Source organism: Polypterus senegalus, chromosome 9 (assembly GCF_016835505.1).
Source record: "Polypterus senegalus isolate Bchr_013 chromosome 9, ASM1683550v1, whole genome shotgun sequence".
NCBI classification, from domain to species: domain Eukaryota; kingdom Metazoa; phylum Chordata; class Cladistia; order Polypteriformes; family Polypteridae; genus Polypterus; species Polypterus senegalus.
The window spans coordinates 169,405,884-169,424,357 of NC_053162.1; the positions used below are offsets into that span (position 1 = coordinate 169,405,884).

General features: G+C 41.5%; 1 protein-coding gene across 1 annotated transcript in view; it reads left to right on the forward strand.

Annotated features, from left to right (window-relative positions):
• The window catches only part of hepacama (hepatic and glial cell adhesion molecule a), a 67,997-nt gene that overhangs the window by 11,744 nt on the left and 37,779 nt on the right, over window positions 1-18,474 (forward strand). The window contains exons 2-3 of the mRNA XM_039764209.1: window positions 8,745-9,086; window positions 9,484-9,765. Of these exons, the coding sequence (XP_039620143.1) occupies window positions 8,745-9,086; window positions 9,484-9,765 (624 nt within the window). The remainder of the gene's footprint in view (window positions 1-8,744; window positions 9,087-9,483; window positions 9,766-18,474) is intronic.

Consider the following 18,474-nt stretch of genomic DNA (forward strand, 5'->3'; position numbering starts at 1 on the left):
TATTGTTACCATAATAGATAACGTTGACAATGGTTCAAGATTTAGGACACCTCCTCAATGATAGACTTTCAGATAAACATGATCATGGTTCAAGGTTGCATGATATTTTGCAGGAGTTCCATCTCTGTTGCCCTGTAATGAGCAACCACATCCTGTCAGTGGTTTGATTATATAGGATATTTCCTGGAACAGGTGGTACTTCGGGGCCATACCGGAATGGAGGTCAGGCATCTTCTGGATTATATCTAAGAAATGTAGGTGATGAAAAAGTGCAAGTTAGTGACAGCGCCCGCTCTTGTCCTGGGTTGGATTCACTTACCTCGCAGGAGCTCGAAAGCCCTAAGCACACAGCACAGGCAACACAATGAAATTCTTTCATTTTTGTTACCCATAAACTGGTCATGGTAGTGACGGGCAATACTATGTATGAAACACAACAAAGAGAAGAGGGGAGTGCAGGGGTCATTGAGTAGCTTTACAACCTATGGGTAAAAGCTGGCCTTAAATCTCATGGCACAAGAACTAATGGTCCTCAACAGATGTGGGAGAAAGCTGACCTGTGCAGGTTGGCAAGAGATATATTTTGCTTTACATTTCCAGATATTAATCAATGTACTGTACTTTTTTCACTTTTAAAAAACTAGCAGTTCTACAAGACTGATGCTATAATTGAGAAATACTTTAAGAGAACATTTTGGGGCAGAATAATACAAATATTATTTTAGAAGCTATTATATAGTAAGTTATATGATAATGTATTGGGTGGCATGGTGGCGCAGTGGGTAGAGTTCCTGCCTCGCAGTTAGGAGACCCGGGTCCTCCCTGCGTGGAGTTTGCATGTTCTCCCCGTGTCTGCGTGGGTTTCCTCTGGGTGGTCCGGTTTCCTCCCACAGTCCAAAGACATCGCATTGGCGATCTTAAATTGTACCAGCGTTTGGTTCTTGCCTTGTGCCCTGTGTTGGCTGGGATTGGCTCCAGCAGACCTCCGTGACCCTGTAGTTAGGATATAGCGGGTTGGATAATGGATGGATGATAATGTGTTGGACATGAACAAGGGGGATTAGTGGTTCTTATTAGTGTAATTTTTCTTTAATTATTACATTTTTTTTTAACCTTTTTAGCATTAGGCTTGGAATTCTATGTAAAAACGATTAATCCCAAGGGTGACTCGAGTTAAACTGCTTTCATGTACACCGTTGAGCCCAAACACCACTCAGGACAGTATTCTGCTGCCATCTAGTGGATAATATTATGCTGTAATAAGATCATAAACACAATGAATTCTGCCTCACTGCAGTTACTCATTAATATTCATGAGTGGGGAAGAATCTGTAACCAAAAAAAATACAGTGAAAAGCTGAAGAGCAAATTTTGGAACAAACTGAAATTGAACCATTAGTTGAATCAGACGATGACACAGATAGTGAAGGTGATGCATACAGCGTTGTATGACCGTAATGCCGTGATGTGCCTGGTGACTCCGGTCACATGAATGCACCAAGCTGCAGCATAGTGCAGTAGCTGTGTGGCAAAAAGGCAAAACAGTTGCGATCAAGAGGAAGGATAAGAGAGACATTAGCCCACTAAGCAGTGTTCATAATGCAGCAATGGTCATTTATGTCTGGGGAAATGTGGAAGTCACTAAGCCCTGTGCTGTGGTAACCTACAAATAACCCAATGTGCATGTTGAATGTGTGGATTAGGTACTGACTTTCTACCTTCTCATGCGCAAGCAAGAAAAAAATATTACAAGAAAAGTGTGAGAAGAAACATATGTCTACTGTCCCATTTGTGACATTGGGCTGTGAATTGTTGATTCCTTCAAAACATATCACACGAAGGACGTGTACTAAATCTGCATCTGTACAGCAGTGGACTCTTAACATCTCTCTCTCTCTCTCTCTGATCCTTAGCTGGTAATAGGAGGGGGTTTCCTCCGAAGCCCATATACCGCTGTAGGTGCTACTGGATTTCAAATTTTACCTATAACACATATAACACATGCTTTTTGGTCCATGGCTATGGCTTTGGCATCGCTGAGGCTGAATTGCTGGTTTCTCAGATCCTGTTCAATTTGTTTGGACCATGTTTTTTTAGGCACCGATGTTTGAACCTTCCAATCCTCATGGCATGTCCGCCAGAGTACCTTGTATGGTATCTGGTAGGTGTTCATTCTGCAGACGTTGCTGAACCTTCTCAGCCTTTTGCAGTTGAATTGCCTCTTCATCTGTTGGTTGGTGGTTGCAGCTTATCCGTATGACTTCAAAGACAGACATGGAAGAAGACATTCAGGATCTGCCACAGGCATTGCATTTAGAAGACCTTAAACTTGTTTAGGTCTTGTTTGAGCATGGTCCAAGTTTCGGATCCATTAAGGAGAATCAGCAGGATTAGTGTTCAAAAGAGGTGGATTTTAGTCTTGAGGGAGATGTTGGGCTTCTTCCATTGACACTACTTGAACGAGGCGAACGCTGCTGCTGCCTGTCCGATCTGATAATGGACATCAGTGTCAGATGCCACTTTCTTCTCTTGGATTAGTGACTCCAAATACTTGAATTTGTGTACTTGTTCAATTTGAACCCCATTGAGGTGAACATTGGCCTGCATTCCATCCATTGTCAGAGCTTTGGTTTTATATGTATTGATCTTAAGGCCATACAATTGGGCGGTATGTGCGATGTTGTGGAGGATATTGGTAGCCTTGATGTCATTATCAATGAATATGGCGCTGTCATCTGTGAACATCAAATCAGTCACAAAGTTGTACTTGTCATACTGCACCCCACGTCTGCCCTTGAATACTTTTCTCATAATGGCATCGAACACTTTGTTAAAGAGCAAGGGAGACACAACATCCCCTTAACGAACTCCAGTTTGGATGGAGAATTCCTCAGATAGCTCATTTCGAATCCGCACAGAGCTGGTCAAGCCATGATATGAAGTTCGGAGGAGTCAGATGATCTTATGAAGGATACACTTTGCCTCCAATGCTTTCTGAAGGGGTGGCCAGTGGACACAGTCACACTTGAAGTCAATGTAGATGATGACTGTTCGACATCCACACCTGATTCTTTCTTCCATCAGTTGGCAAATAACAAAGATTTGATTGCAGCAGCCTCACTTTGGCCTGAATCCTGATTGCTCTTCTCAGCTGGTTTGTTCGCAATATTTCTGCAACCTGGATTGGATGATCTTCATAAAGACCTTGTCTTTGAGGAACGAATTCTGTGGTGTATCGACATGTGGTGGCTCCCTGAGGTGGATTGTGGTTGCATAATACTTGGAAGAAGTCTTTCCAGGATGGATTCTGATATCTGCTTTTGTTCTTCATCCACATCGTCAGACTGATCAATCACTGCAAATTTGTTGGATAAGGCAATTTAGAATTCTTGCATAATTGCTGGATCCCTCAGACACATCCAGTTCAGCTTGGTTGAGGGAGATTTCTTGTGCTTTGCCCATTGGAGTTGCAGTTGTATCTTAGCACGGACTATGTAGTGGTCAGATGCGCAATCTGGCCCTTTCATGGTGCGAACATCCTTTAGTGATGTTCGAAATCAAGAAGTGATCAAGATGTAGTCCAGGATGGCCAAATCTTTGCCTGATGGTTGTCGCCATGTGAGCTGATGTTTGCCGGGATGCTGGAAGTGGCTGTTCCCCACAATTAGATGGTCAGATGTGGCAAAGGATAGCAGATGCAATCCATTATCGTTGATCCTCAATGGCCAAACCTGCCCATTGCTTCTTCCCATCCAGACTGATCTGCACCAATGTGGCATTGAAATTTCCAGCCAATACAACAAGCTCGGTCTTCTGAATTGTGTCCAGTGTATGTTGGAGCTTATTGTAGAAATAGTCTTTGGCGGCCTCTAAGCTGGTCTCAGATGGTGCGAAGACAAAGAGAATTTGAGTTTTGATGACACCATCAACCGGGAGCACTGCCAGGCAATCTGATATTGGTTGTAAAGTGATTACGCTTCTGTCAGCCCAGCTATCCACCATAAAGCCGGTGCCTGCTTCTCATTTTCCGCTACCAGAGTATTATCAGTGTTCCATTTCCAGTGACTTGTTATTCTGATACTGCCATGATCGAGATTTTGCATTTCAACAATTCCTTGACTACAATTTCCTTTTGGCCAACATGGTGCGCAGTTCGTACATTCCACCTGATGATGCAGATTTCCAGTTTTGGTGTAATGAGTTTTCTATAGCCAGCAGTCTACTTCTCACCAGTACCTTGGATCCCCAATGCTGGAGCATTGGCTACTCCGGATGCGGTAGCATGAGTGCATAGGTTTGTTCCATATTCCATCAGTTTCATACCAAGGTTTTACGGCCCCTTGGCAGTTGACCAACCCTCCTCCTTTTGCAGCCAGGGTTGGGACCATCCACGACCGAGTTAGACACTCAACATACCTCTCCTACTGTATTTATTTTGACATTTTGGTATTTACATACATCCATTACGCATAGTAACCTTTTTTTCTTCTAGTTTTTGGCACATTTTTTCGGAGTAAAACATAATGCTAAGGAGGTTAACCTGTTCCTGCATAGTTCTCTGTCCTGCTGTGACATCTTGACTAATGTATCCCAGTTGATGACTCATTTGTTCATCCTTTCTTCATCCTTCATCCTGTAGACTCTGGAACAAGGGTGACAAATACAGCCTTGTGCAAAGTACAATTGTCTATCTCGTGGACCTTCTGGCCTGTGACAAGCTGAGCCAAGAAATAAGTTCTATTAGAAGGATTTGATAGCTTTGTTTAAACAGATTATTAAAAATGTAAATAATTATTATGGAAAATCTACTTACCTGTGGTTTTAGAGTTTCCATGAGGGATGACAGAGTGGCAGTGCGAAGACGCACTGGCATTCAGTTCCCCACACTCATATCAGTAATTTGGAGCCTATAAACCACATGTGCCTTCACATTCAAACCAGCCAGAAGGCAAGGCAGTCATCTCACAATTAAAAGAAAGAAAGACGCGGAGGATTTAATTGAGTAGTGAATATACATGCATAGTGAAAGTTCAGAGTAGAGTGAAAGAAGTTTACAAATTTACTTACCCATAGAATGAATGGGCAACATTTGAGTGCACCATTGCCTGCATGCACACAGAAGGTGAATTGAACAAATGGGCATTGATACTTTTGTACCCAAGTCATTTGCGTCACCAACAACAAAAAAGTCACATTTGTGAGATGACTCATGGTATTAAAAAAACAACAAAATGGACGCACTTGCAGCTAGTGTCTGCATTGCATTTTGCTCTGCAGTATGGCAGAGTTTGTCAAATGTACATGATTAGGTCACGAAGGCACAAAAAAATAGACGGCTAGCTTTTTCTGTTTTCGCAGCTGTTGCTGGCATTGCTGCACTAAGAGATGTGTGGGTACGAGAAAGGAGCCTTCACTCGAGTTGTTTTGCCACACTGCCTGTGCTGGCTGATGACAACAGAACTCGGCCCAGGCGTATGGACAAAAAAAACAACTGAATTCCTCACCTTGAATTGAGTATGTATCTGAACTAGGACCTCTTATGAAAGTGACTCAGATCTGATTTGAAAAGATTTGATTTCTGTGTCCACATAGCCTGAAAACAGCAGGTTTGTTTTAACATTAAGGCCAAAATCAAATATGAGTTACATTAGCCTGGTAATGTGAACGCAGTCTGACTAACCTGCATTGGGCATGTGAGCAGTTGTCAGACAAGTAAAACAGGACATTATTAGACCTCTTATATCATTGAAAGATGCTGAGAAATGAGTTCACGCTTTTGTTTTCAGTCGACTAGATTACTGTAACGCACTCCTCTCAGGACTACACAAAAAAGACATCAATCGACTGCAACGAGTACAGAATGCGGCTGCTAGAATCCTAACTAGGAAAAGAAAACCTGAGCACATTTCTCCAGTTTTGATGTCACTACACTGGTTACCTGTGTCATTCAGAATTGACTTTAAAATGCTGCTTATGGTTTACAAAGCCTTAAATAATCTCGCTCCATTTTATATATCTGACACCTTATATTCCAAATCGTAACCTTACTGTAAATCTTCAAATGAGTGTCTGCTTAGACTTCCAAGAGCTAAACTTAAAAGAAGTGGTGAGGCGGCCTTCTGCTGTTATACACCTAAAATCTGGAATAGCCTGCCAATAGGAATTCGCCAGGCTTTAAAAAACTGCTAAAAACACATTACTTTAATATGGCTTTCTGATAACTTCATTTTAAATTTAATCGTGATGCTCTGGATATTCAACTAATTATCATTACTATTCATGGTGGCTCCTCAATCAGTACTAAACCTTACTCTCTCTTCTGTTCTCTTCCCGGCGACCTGCGCCACCGCCACCTAATCAAAGCACCATAATGTTCCTACATTGATGGATTAAAGGCCAGAAGTCCACGTGACCGTCATCATCAAGTCCTTCCATGAGAACCCGGAATACAATGAGGACTGATTGAGATCATTTATGTTAGGTAGAATGCCTAGAGGGGGCTGGGTGGTCTCATGGCCTGGAACCCCTGCAGATTTTATTTTTTCTCCAGCCGTCTGGAGTTTTTTTTTGTTTTTTTCTCTCCTCTCTGGCCATCGGACCTTACTTTTATTCTATGTTAATGAGTATTCTCTGATTTTAATTCTTACTTTGTCTTTTTTCTTTTTCTTCATCATGTAAAGCACTTTGAGTTCCATCATTTGTATGAAAATGTGCTATATAAATAAATGTTGTCGTGGTTGTATTATATACTCAGCAACAAAAGAAACGTTCCTTTTTTCAGGACTGTATTTCAACAATAATGTTTTAAAAATCCAAATAACTTTACAGATCTTCATTGTAAAGGGTTTAAACAATGTTTTCCATGCATGTTCAATTAACCATAATCAATTAATTAACATGCACCTGTGGAATGGTCGTTAAGACCTTAACAGCTTACAGAAAGTAGGCATTTAAGGTCACAGTTCTAAAAACGCAGGACACTAAAGAGACTTGTCTACCGACTGTGGAAAACACCCAAAGAAAGATGCCCAGGGTCCCTGCTCATCTGCGTGAACGTGCATTAGGCATGCTGCAGGGAGGCATGAGGACTGCTGATGTGGCTAGGGCAATAAATTGCCATGTCCGCACTGTGAGACGCCTAAGACAGCGCTACAGGGAGACAGGAAGGACAGCTGATCATCCTCGCAGTGGAAGACCACGTGTAACAACACCTGCACAGGATCAGTACATCCGAATATCACACCTGCGTGACAGGTACAGGATGGCCACAACAACTGCCCGAGTCACACCAGGAACACACAATCCCTCCATCAGTGCTCAGACTGTCCGCAATAGGCTGAGAGAGGCTGGACTGAGGGCTTGTAGGCCTGTTGTAAGGCAGGTCCTTACCAGACATCACCAGCAACAACGCCGCCTATGGGCACAAACCCACCTTCGCTGGACCAGACAGGAGTGGCAAAAAGTGCTCTTCACTGATGAGTCACGGTTTTGTCTCACCAGGGGTGATGGACGGATTCGTGTTTATCGTCGAAGGAATTGAGCACGTCTGGGACTTGTTGGATCGCAGGATGAGGGCTAGGGCCATTCCCCCCAGAAATGTCCAGAAACTTGCAGGTGCCTTGGTGGAAGAGTGGGGTAACATCTCACAGCAAGAACTGACAAATCTGGTCCAGTCCATGAGGAGGAGATGCACTGCAGTACTTCAAGCAGCTGGTGGCCACACCAGATACTGACTGGTACTTTTGATTTTGAGCCTCCCTTCATTCAGGGACACATTGTGAAACATTTTTAGTTTATGTCTTATGGTGTTGACTCTTTTAGTGTTCATACAAATATTTACACATTAAGTTTACTGAAAGTAAAAACAGTTGAAAGTCAGAGGACGTTTCTTTTTTTGCTGAGTATATATGTCCAAGCAACCACTCTCAAGGTAAAATTGAAACAGTAAACTACTCTCTACATGAAGTCACACAGAATGTTTCTCCATTTTAAGATGGATGAGTTTGCAAATTTGCCAGTGCTATTCAATGGGAAATTTAGAAACTACAGAACTTCATACAATGTGATCTGTTCGAGATTTCTGAACGGAAATTGAGCTGTCAAGACTGATTTCTTTGAATAATACATGTGCCACATCTCAACAGAATTGGACCACAGGGGGCCAAGTTGTTTCACGTAGACAGACAGACATGGGTTTTCAACATAGGTGCTCCGCACGTTATCATTACAGATGAATACATCAAATGAGGGATGTAAGACTTCACAACCATTTTTACTGGGAGTGACTGGCACAAATGTGTGTGTGCTTATGATCATTCTTGGTGAAAGGGGATCTCAGCGTGTGTTAAAAAGGTCAGTCTTCTAGATTTCCATGTAAAAAGCCGAAACGCAAAGCACAGCAGTGCTGGGCGACCACAGACCGCACTTTGGGAAACACTCACATATTACAGCTGCAACAATTTTTGCTTATTCTTATTTGTATTTGTGTTCTTGCAGTGGAATCTCCCTGTTTAATCGTAAGGCACTGTTTTTGTAAATGTTTTTGACACATCTGGAATAAAACCAGAATCTCTGTTTTTACAAAATTACTTTTGTCTGTGTCTCAGTCTCTCACCATAGTCATTGATGCCCGCAGTCTGTGGCTGTGCATGGGTGCCATTACCTGGTGCATCACATGGTCCTGTCACTCATGTGGCTTTAATTGTTTTAATCTTTTTTTTTTTTTTGCTATCATTATGGCCTAGGTGAGGTACAAGGAGTAAACATCACAAGCCCTGCAGCTCAAATCCGAGGCACCTTTGGTGGGTCAGCCCTGCTCTCCGTAAGCTACACCAGCACCAGCAAAGACCGTCCGGTCATAAAATGGCAACTCAAGCGGGATAAGCCAGTCACAGTGGTCCAGTCACTGGGCACAGACATCATAGGCAACCTTCGGCCAGAATACAAGGACCGTGTGCACATCTTTGACAACGGCACTCTGCTCCTGAACAACCTGCAGCTGGATGATGAGGGCACATATGAGGTGCAGATCTCCATTACTGATGACACATTCACCGGTGAGCGCTATATCAACCTCACAGTGGATGGTAAGTGTACTGTATAAGTATGAAAATCGGAGTATTGGTTTGTGGGCAGTAAAGAACCAGACTGAAACATTGTCAGTGAAAATTTTCAGACCGTCTTTATATTAAGTAGCACTTTGTATAGTAAGTGAGCTGAGCTTGTGGTGGCCCGTGGACTTACAGTCTTGTGGTTTCAAGTCCAGCGTTTTCAGGCTTCTTTCATTCGGCACGTGTACAGTTCTGGTAGATTTGTTTCTTATTACAAGACTACATATTAAATGTACTGTCAGATGTCGCATTGCCATTGTGTACCTTTCTCTCCCAACGCCAACATTTGCCTGATTAGGTGGCCTGCACCATCACATGACTGACTTGTCTAGTGGAGCCATCACTGACAATGTCGTGTGTGTTGTTTTTACAGTGCCGGTCTCCAAGCCCTCGGTGGTGATGGTCTCCTCAACAGTTCTGGAGCTCACTGAGTACTTCTCGCTTAACTGCTCACATGCCAGTGGGACCAAGGCCCAGTACACGTGGACAAAAGGAGGAAAGGCCCTGGGCAACGACACACGTCTGCAGCTCTCACAAGACCAGAGGGTCCTCACAATAGTGCGGGTGCTCATGTCGGACGATGACATCTACAGCTGCACCGTTGAGAACCCAGTGAGCACCATGAAGAGCACTCCAGTCAAACTGACCGTGTACCGTGAGTACGACATGCTGGGCAGGTGACCCAACTGCTGCCCTGCGCTGCCAGTGGGTCATTATAATTGTTTTGCTTTGTTTTTTATCGTATTGCTATTTATATGTAACCAATATGTCTGACTATCGTGTAATCTATATGTACGAGGTGTGACAAATGTAAATCATGGCCTATAAAACAAACGTGTGTCTGTGCACTGGCAGTGTGTGTCATCTTCTTCCGCAGCTATGCATTTAGTTATACCACATTGCCATTGCTGGAAACGTACCTGGAACTCTTCTTTCTTTCTTTTTTTTTTTTTTTTAATTATTAAATTTATTAACTTCAAATAACATTCCATACACAAAAAGAAAAAAAAGGTTTGAAAGAAATCAACTTCCATCCCTGAGAAAGAGAGCTAGGCCAGCAGTGTAAAACTTCATGCTAGTAAAGACAAATGAACAGATAAAATAATAAATGGAGTAAAAGAGGGGAGAGAACCTGCTTCCTCAATTTAAATGCGTTTTCTAAAATGTCATTGATAAGATCCTGCCAGGTTCTGAAAATGTTTTGCACAGATCCTCTAAGTGTGAATTTGTTTTTTTCCAGTTTCAAATAGTATATAACATCAGTGACCCACTGACCTAACAGAGGTGAGTTAGGATTCTTCCAATTGACCAAGATAGGTCTACAGTACGTGCCAGTAGTGTAGTAAAGACCATTCTAGTGTGTTTGTTCTTCTCCACTTTAAACCCATCTGGAAGTCCACCAAACACGGCTGAAAGTGGATTAGGAGGGATTGGCACTCCAAGGCATTTAAATATTTTGTCCAAAATGATGTTAATTTGGTGCAGGCCCAAAACATGTGACCCAGTGAGGCCGGAACTTCATTGCAGCATTCGCAGGTTGGATCTTGGCCTGGAAACATTTTGGACAATTTTAAACAAGACAGATGCACTCTTTCTTTAGTTGTGGGTTTTAATTTTGGGAAATCAAAAGTGGCTAAGCCAGGTAAATAGGGTGGAGGATCCACTATGGTAACTAATTTCTTAGCCAGGACATCATGAACATTGAGTGCGTCATAGCTTGGGGTACTGTCATGATGGATGATTCATTTCTGACATTGTCATTCACATCTTCTCATCCATCCTTGAACCTCTTATTCCTCTCAAAGACGTTTGACTTTTTCATGTCACCCTCACCATACAGCACTTTCAACAGCTCCAATGTTTCACTAACACGTTGTGGCATGGTTGGCACTGCACGGCCATTCTTGGAATGAAATTGTCCCACCTTGTACTTTTTATTAGACATAATAGCAGGAGAAAGGGAGGCAGCATACCAAATCTACACTGCTTTATGGTGATGTGAAAACACTCAAAGTTTACTGTCATTTCTTAACATGCTATCCTGAAGGATGAAAAATTACTCATCCAGAGGGCATAAGAAGCTTTTTGAGTGGTTGGTGGAAACTACAGACTGATTTTAAATCAGTTTTTTGGGTGGTATCTAAAATAAAACAATTTAAAACCTAAATATGTGAATAATCCTCTGTTTAAGCCATTTGTGAATTTGTGTGGGATATTATGTTATGACATTTTACCATTTGTAAAAAGCACTGCGACCCAATGTCATAAACGGTTGGGGTACCACAAAATAAATCCCGTTCATTGCCAAAAGGTAAACTGAGAAAAATACAAAGTCAAGAAAGAAATCATGTGGTTTCCTGGCTGATCACAGTCTGAGGATGAAGCTAATGTGGATTATGTGAACCTGGAGATGGGTCGGGGCAGATTTAGAGTTGGTCCCGTGGTCACTTTAAGATTATGGCTCAAGGTTGGACTCTGTCAGTTTGGAGGTGGAAGACACAAAAGGGGTGAACTGCAATGCTACAAATAAATCTGATCTCAGCATATCCCTTCAATTGGCCCTTGTAACGTTGTACCACACTCACACAAAGTAATTGATATGTATGTGTTATTCTTGGGGGGTGATTTTTCTGGAATTTGATGTCTGGTAATGACAGAGGAGGGCGGTTGTTTTTCTTTCTTTTCTTGTGACCAAGGTGGAATCATATGTATTCAGAGGAAAGATTTGCACTTAACTTAACCAGAAATTAAAAGTATTTCTTTAGGGAAATAGTTAAGTGGAGTAGTTGATGATCAAAGTTTGAATTCAAGTGTCAAAGTCAAAAATCAAACCAAAAAAAACCTTCTGCTTTAATTGTATTAGTCAACCTGAATTGCACATTTCTTGGGGGAAACTGGAGCACCCAAAAAAAAACAAACACAACTCAACACAATGAAATTCTTAACTTGTTTCTCACCCACAGACTAGTGATGGTAGACCCAGACAAGGCTATCCATTTAACAGCACAACAGAGAAGAATACGGGAGTGTGTTAGTTATTATGAGGGACTTTTATCAATTCTTGTGCTTCTTGACCTCAGCTCCGCATTTCACACCATATCCCATCAGATACTTTTGAAACGACTAGCTAGTTTTGGAGTGTGTGGCCTTGTCCTCCAATGGTTTTCTTCCTACCTCACTGATAGAAGGCAATTTGTTCAAATAAAGGGCTTTAGATCTGAGAATGCAGTCGTTACTCAGGGAGTTCCGCAGGGTTCTATTTTGGGGCCGCTTCTTTTTCTCATTTATATCTTCCCAATAGGTAATATCTTCCAGCACCATGGTATTAAATTTCATTGTGACGCTGATGACACACAGCTATATCTATCCACTAAATCCACTTCTGTTTTCCCTCCAGATACTCTTATCGTATGTCTCCAAGACATAAAATCATGGATGATTCTCAATTTTCTTTCAACTAAACAGCAATAAACCTGAAGTGCTCCTCATTGGTTCTAAATCCACACTTGCTAAGGTTAACCATTCTTCCATTTTAATTAACAATATTAACACAAACATCTCTACCCAGAACGAGACCTGGGTTTGCTTCCCAGGTCCTCCCTGCACGGAGTTTGCATGTTCTTCCCGTGTGTGCGCTTGTTTTTCTCCGGGTGCTCCAGTTTCCTCCCACAGTCTAAAGACATGCAGGTTAGGTGCATTGGTGATCTCATATTGTCTCTAGTGTGTGTGTGTGTGTGTGTGTGTGTGTGTTTGTGTGTGTGCTCTACGGTGGGCTGACGCCTTGCCCAGGGTTTGTTCCTGCCTTGTGCCCTGAGTTGGCTGGGATTGGCTCCAGCAGACCCTCGTGACCCTGTAGTTAGGATATCGCAGGCTGGTTATTGACTGACTGACTGACCGACCATAAAGTTACAACAACTTAAGCACCCAAATAGCTGTTGTCTCTCCAGTCTCATCTGCTGTCACCTGTAAGTCCTTCAGAGTTCTCTGAGCTCTCTTGGCTGGGATTGGTTTCAGCAGACCCCCCGTGTCCCTGTGTTAGGATCTAGCGGGTTGGATAATGACTGACTGACTGATCTCTACCCAGGTGAAGAGCCTGGGTGTCATTCTTGACAGTACTCTCTCTTTTTCTTCCCATATAAGTAATGTTTCTTGGACTGCACTCTTCCATCTCCAAAATATTTCTAGAGTTCGTCCTGTTCTTACGCAACACACTACTGAAGTATCGGTTAATGCCCGAGTCACCTCACGTATAGATTACTGTAATGCTATTCTATCTGGCATCCTACAAAAACATATCCATCGCTTACAACTTATTCAAAATTCTGCTGCCTGGATAATAACCTGCTGTTCTAAATCCACTGAACATATCACACCGATTCTCTCTCAACTTCACTGGCTCCCTGTTAACTACTGAATACAATACTAAATACCGCTCTGAACATTTAAAGCTCTCCACAACTTTACTGATCTCCTCCAGACTTACACTCCACTCATCTCTCTCACTCAGATCCTCATCTGCAGCTCGACTTTCTGTACCACACGTCAGACTCAGTGCTATGGGAGCTCGAGCGTCTCTCATTGTGCTCCTCAACTCGGGAATTCTCTTCCCTCTCATATACGTCAGCTCGATTCAGTAACACATTTTAAAACTACCCTCAAAACTTATCTTTTCAAACTGGCATACCAATTGTGAATTTTGCACCGTTACTGCCAGTTATCTTTGTTTGTTTGGTAATTATTGCTTTTTGATTTATCATTTTCTTTGTTTTTATTTTACTAATGTTGTTTAATTTCATTATAAGGTGACCTTGAGTGCTAAAAAGGGCGCCTATTAAATAAAAATATATTATTATTATTATTATTATTATTACTTGCAAAGGATTTAGAAAATATTCAGACCCCTTCACTTTCTGCACACTTTATTGTGTTGTACATTGTACGTTGTATATTTAATTTTAAATGAGTAAAGGTATAAATTAGGGATGGCTTCAATTTGATAAAACATTAATCACTTGGCCAGCAAGTTTTTTTAAAGAAAAACTAGGGGGCTCTGCCCCCTGCTTGTTTCGCTTGCCAACCCCTGGGTTTTGTTATCCGGATATACAATCTAAAGAGATTATTCTCATTTCATTCATTTTATATTTCTTGATATTTGCCAGTAATAAAGCTGTAGTGAATGAGTTATCCTAACCCGGGCTGCTTGTGTCGTGCTGTGTGATCTGCATGCGACGCTGCACATTGTTCATTTAAAAGACTGTACAGTAGCTGCTGCTTGTAACGTGCCGCGTGATCTGCATGTCGTGCTGCACGTTGTTCATTTAAAAGCCTGTACATCTGCTGCTGCTTGTGCCGTCCTGCGTGATCTGCATGTCAGCTGCATGTCGTTCATTTAAAAGCCTGTACAGATGCTGCTGCTAGTGACGTGCTGCGTGATCTGCATGTCGTGCTTCGAGATGATCATTTAAAAGCTTGTACAGCAGCTGTCCTTTTATTTCACTTCTTTGTCTCGTGGGACGTTAAAGTGTCTCCAAAAATGTGTTTGTAAGTAGGGCACATCATGCAAGTAGTCTCGCGGGACTTCAAAGTGTCTTCCGAGAAGATCACGTCTTGCCTCCCTCGTCTCCCTCCCAAGATTTTTTTTTTTTTTATAACAGAGAGATATGGCACAAACATGCTGAACATTTTAACAGCAACTGGGAAGCAAACAAAGAAAACCTTGCATGGTGTTAAAAATCCCTGACTGGCCCTGTTGCTGACCTTTAATGCAAGCTCATTACAAAGGCCCCACATTGAGCTCCTAAGCATGTGCTTCATCTACTTAACTTCCAGAGTCTTGCAGGTTTTAACTTCATCTAATGAGTGCAAACCACTACACTGAAAACAACACAGATGAGGTAATATGCTAAAACATGGCAATTTCTGGGTGCATCATTGAGGAATTTGTGGGACTTTCCAGGTACATTACCAGATAATTCTAATCCTGCATGTCAAGATTAACATTCACAGATACACTGGACAGGGATCCCATCCAGACAAAGCCTCGGGTGATGCCAATTGCCAGACACCCTGCAATATTCCACTAATTTCACATAAGTTCATATACAAGTGGTGCCAAATGCCTGTCACTACGCTCTTAAAAATGAAGGTACTAGAGTGGTTCTTCAGAGCAATGTCATTAGGTAACCATTTTTGGTTCCTAAAATAAACAATCCACCTGAAGGTCCCAGAAACACCCTTTATTTATTTAGATATGTAACAATCTTCATATAATGAATAATCATAAATAGATAGTAACAAATCTGTTTAATATCAATGGCTCATCAATAAAAATGGGCTCCCTCTGCATACAATCACACAGGCTAAATTCAAGTTGATCTGTTACTGTCCTGCTAGGTAGCCTACCATACTTTAAAGATTTCTGTCTTTTCGTACATATTAGGAAGCTCATCAAAGCATGAGGAACCAACTTTATATGCAAGGAACCCATCCTGGAATGAAATGGTGGTTTTTCAGGCAGTGGAGCTACTAGGAAGCACACACCCAGTAAAGAACAAATAAAATCCCATTAAAGAACAAGGATTTTTAAGAGTATACTTAAGGACTCGCTATCAGCAGTATTAACAAACATATGAGCATCCTTGCAACACATGAAAGCTCAATCAGTTTTGTTTTAAGGCCACTTCTAATCAGCAGTGTCTTATTTCTACCATTCTTGTTGTAAATATCAAGGAGTGACTTCTCAGCCTTGATAACCCTGTGAGCAAGGAAGTGGCTGTCTTCCCAAACTGGGTGTCCTAATATTTACTTCAACCACTCAAGATATAAAGACAATTTAAATGTAGAAGCAAAGTGGCATTTAATAAACTGTAAGCAATACCAAATAGAAGAAGATATAATAGAAAATAAAATAGATAGTAACGTTTTAGTGTATATAGTGTAGTCTTAGGAAAGGTTACAAAAAATGTAGCAATGTCAGGACTGGATGTTTTCCTAGGAGGCATTTTAATTAAGTGATCAATGTTATTCATAGGTTACAATTTACGACGTTCAGATAAAATTTACAAACAATTTGCTGCCTGAGGCAAGATATACTTATATTACAGTTTCACAAAGAGCTTCAGGGCATGTGACATTACACACATTTGACTGGCTGGCTGTCCTTATGATACATGTCTCAATCTTTAAGCTTTTTATTCATCTCATGCTGCTTTCCTTTCTCAAGCTATAAACTAATTGAAACAACTTCGGGTCCATACTTAATTTCCATTCTCAGGGTCTAAATTAATTGAAACAGCTGCCAAAAGATTATAAACTACTGATACAATAATTGCCTCTGTAATTAAATTGCTCTTAGGAGTCCTGTAAATTCACTCCATCCTGCTTTGTTTGAGAAAATATTAAAACACTAAAACAGCGTAAGCCCGTGCTATGAAAAGCCAGGGGTCCTAGAAATTATTGAAATCGTCAGAAAAAAAATTGAAATGCAGAGATGTCAGGTAATTGAAAAGAACCACTCTGTGCATCTCTCTCCCAGGAGGATTCGTTTTGCTGACGTGCTCACCTCACTTGTGTATCAGCGACGGGAGAAAAAGTAAAACGGATACCGTGTCGCCGATGTTAGCGGTTAAGAGACGTTGTCTTTCTTCTGAGGTTTCGTTTTGCTGATGTGCTCGCCTCACTTGTGCTATTAGTGGCTAAGCAAGTTTTCTGTTTACGTGGAGGTGGAGCCCTCAGCCTGACTCCTCCTCTCACTACCAGGCTGGACAGACACACACACACACACACTTCCACACATAGACTTTTATATATAAGATAAGAAGTCAGCAGTTTAAACAGGACTTTCCACTGTAGGGCACAGTGTAAAAAAAATAATCACAATGAAGCAAAGTACTGGAATGTGATGGTTTCTATTTGACCCATCTTTTTTTTTTTTTTTTTTTTCCCAGATAATATTTATGTTTATTTTCTTTTTTGAAATTTTTATCATTCTGTGTTTTTTTAACTAGTGTCAACATCTCACCTCTGCACAGTTTCATTTTAAAACAAGGTGGTGTGCACAGTGTACTGTCCACACTATAAGACTTAAAGGGTTGGTTTATACTTGATGCATCCGCACTGGGCTCGTGGGCCACGTGCCAAGAATGACATCAGGGCTGAAGACACGCCCCCATGTACAATACAATACAGTTTATTTTTGTATAGCCCAAAATCACACAAGAAGTGCCGCAATGGGCTTTAACAGGCCCTGCCTTTTGACAGCCCCCCAGCCTTGACTCTCTGAGAAGACAAGGAAAACTCCCAATAAAAACCTTGTAGGAAAATGGAAGAAACCTCGGAAAGGCAGTTCAAAGAGAGACCCCTTTCCAGGTAGGTTGGGCGTGCAGTGGGTGTCAAAAGTAGGGGGTCAATACAATACAATACAATACACAGAACAGAACAATTCCTTAATACAGCATAATAATAAAAATTTTAGAAGTACGGTTTAACAGTAGATGATATGACATAATTAGGTTTGGATATTTTTAGAGTCCTGGAGACCTCATCCATCTAGCTGCCTCCCCATTTGGCCATGCCACGGCTGAAACGTTGCTCCGATGAAAGGACCCCTCTTTCCCATGATTCCTGTGATCCTCCATCAGGGATGACTTTACCATAGGCAGGCAAACAACTTGGCAGGTGGGCGTGGCACCAATTGCCACATTTGGGTACCGAAAAGAAACAGAATAGGTGAGGGTTAGTATTCAAATATAATTATCATGTTACTTATGTTATAGTGCTAATGACTAACAACAGAGATGCAGTCTGTACAGTTAATCAGCAGCTCTAGTCAGGATATGCTAAACTGAAGTAGTGAGTCTTCAGCCGAGATTTAAAGGCTGAGAGCGAAGGGGCATCTCTTAAGGAAGCAGGAAGACCATTCCACAGTTTAGGGGCCCTGTAACTAAAAGCTCGACCTCCACTGTTATTTTATTAATCCTTGGAATCCTAAGCAGACCGGCATCTTGAGATCTTAATGTGCTCAGGTTTGTAAGTCATGATAAGTTCAGACAAGTAAGCCGGACCTTGGCCATTTAATGCTTTATATGTTAAAAGGAGGATTTTGAAATCTGCCCTAAACTTAACTGGGAGCCAGTGTAAAGATTTAAGAACTGGAGTTATGTGTTCATATTTTCTTGTTCTTGTAATAATTCTTGCAGCCGCATTTTGGATTAACTGGAGGCTGTATAGAGAACAGCCAGTGAACACCGCATTGCAGTAGTCAATCCTACTAGAGATAAATGCATGAATTAATTTGTCACAATCCTGTTTATTTAGAAAGCGCCTTAATTTCCTAACATTTTTAAGATGGAAAAAACATGTTTTG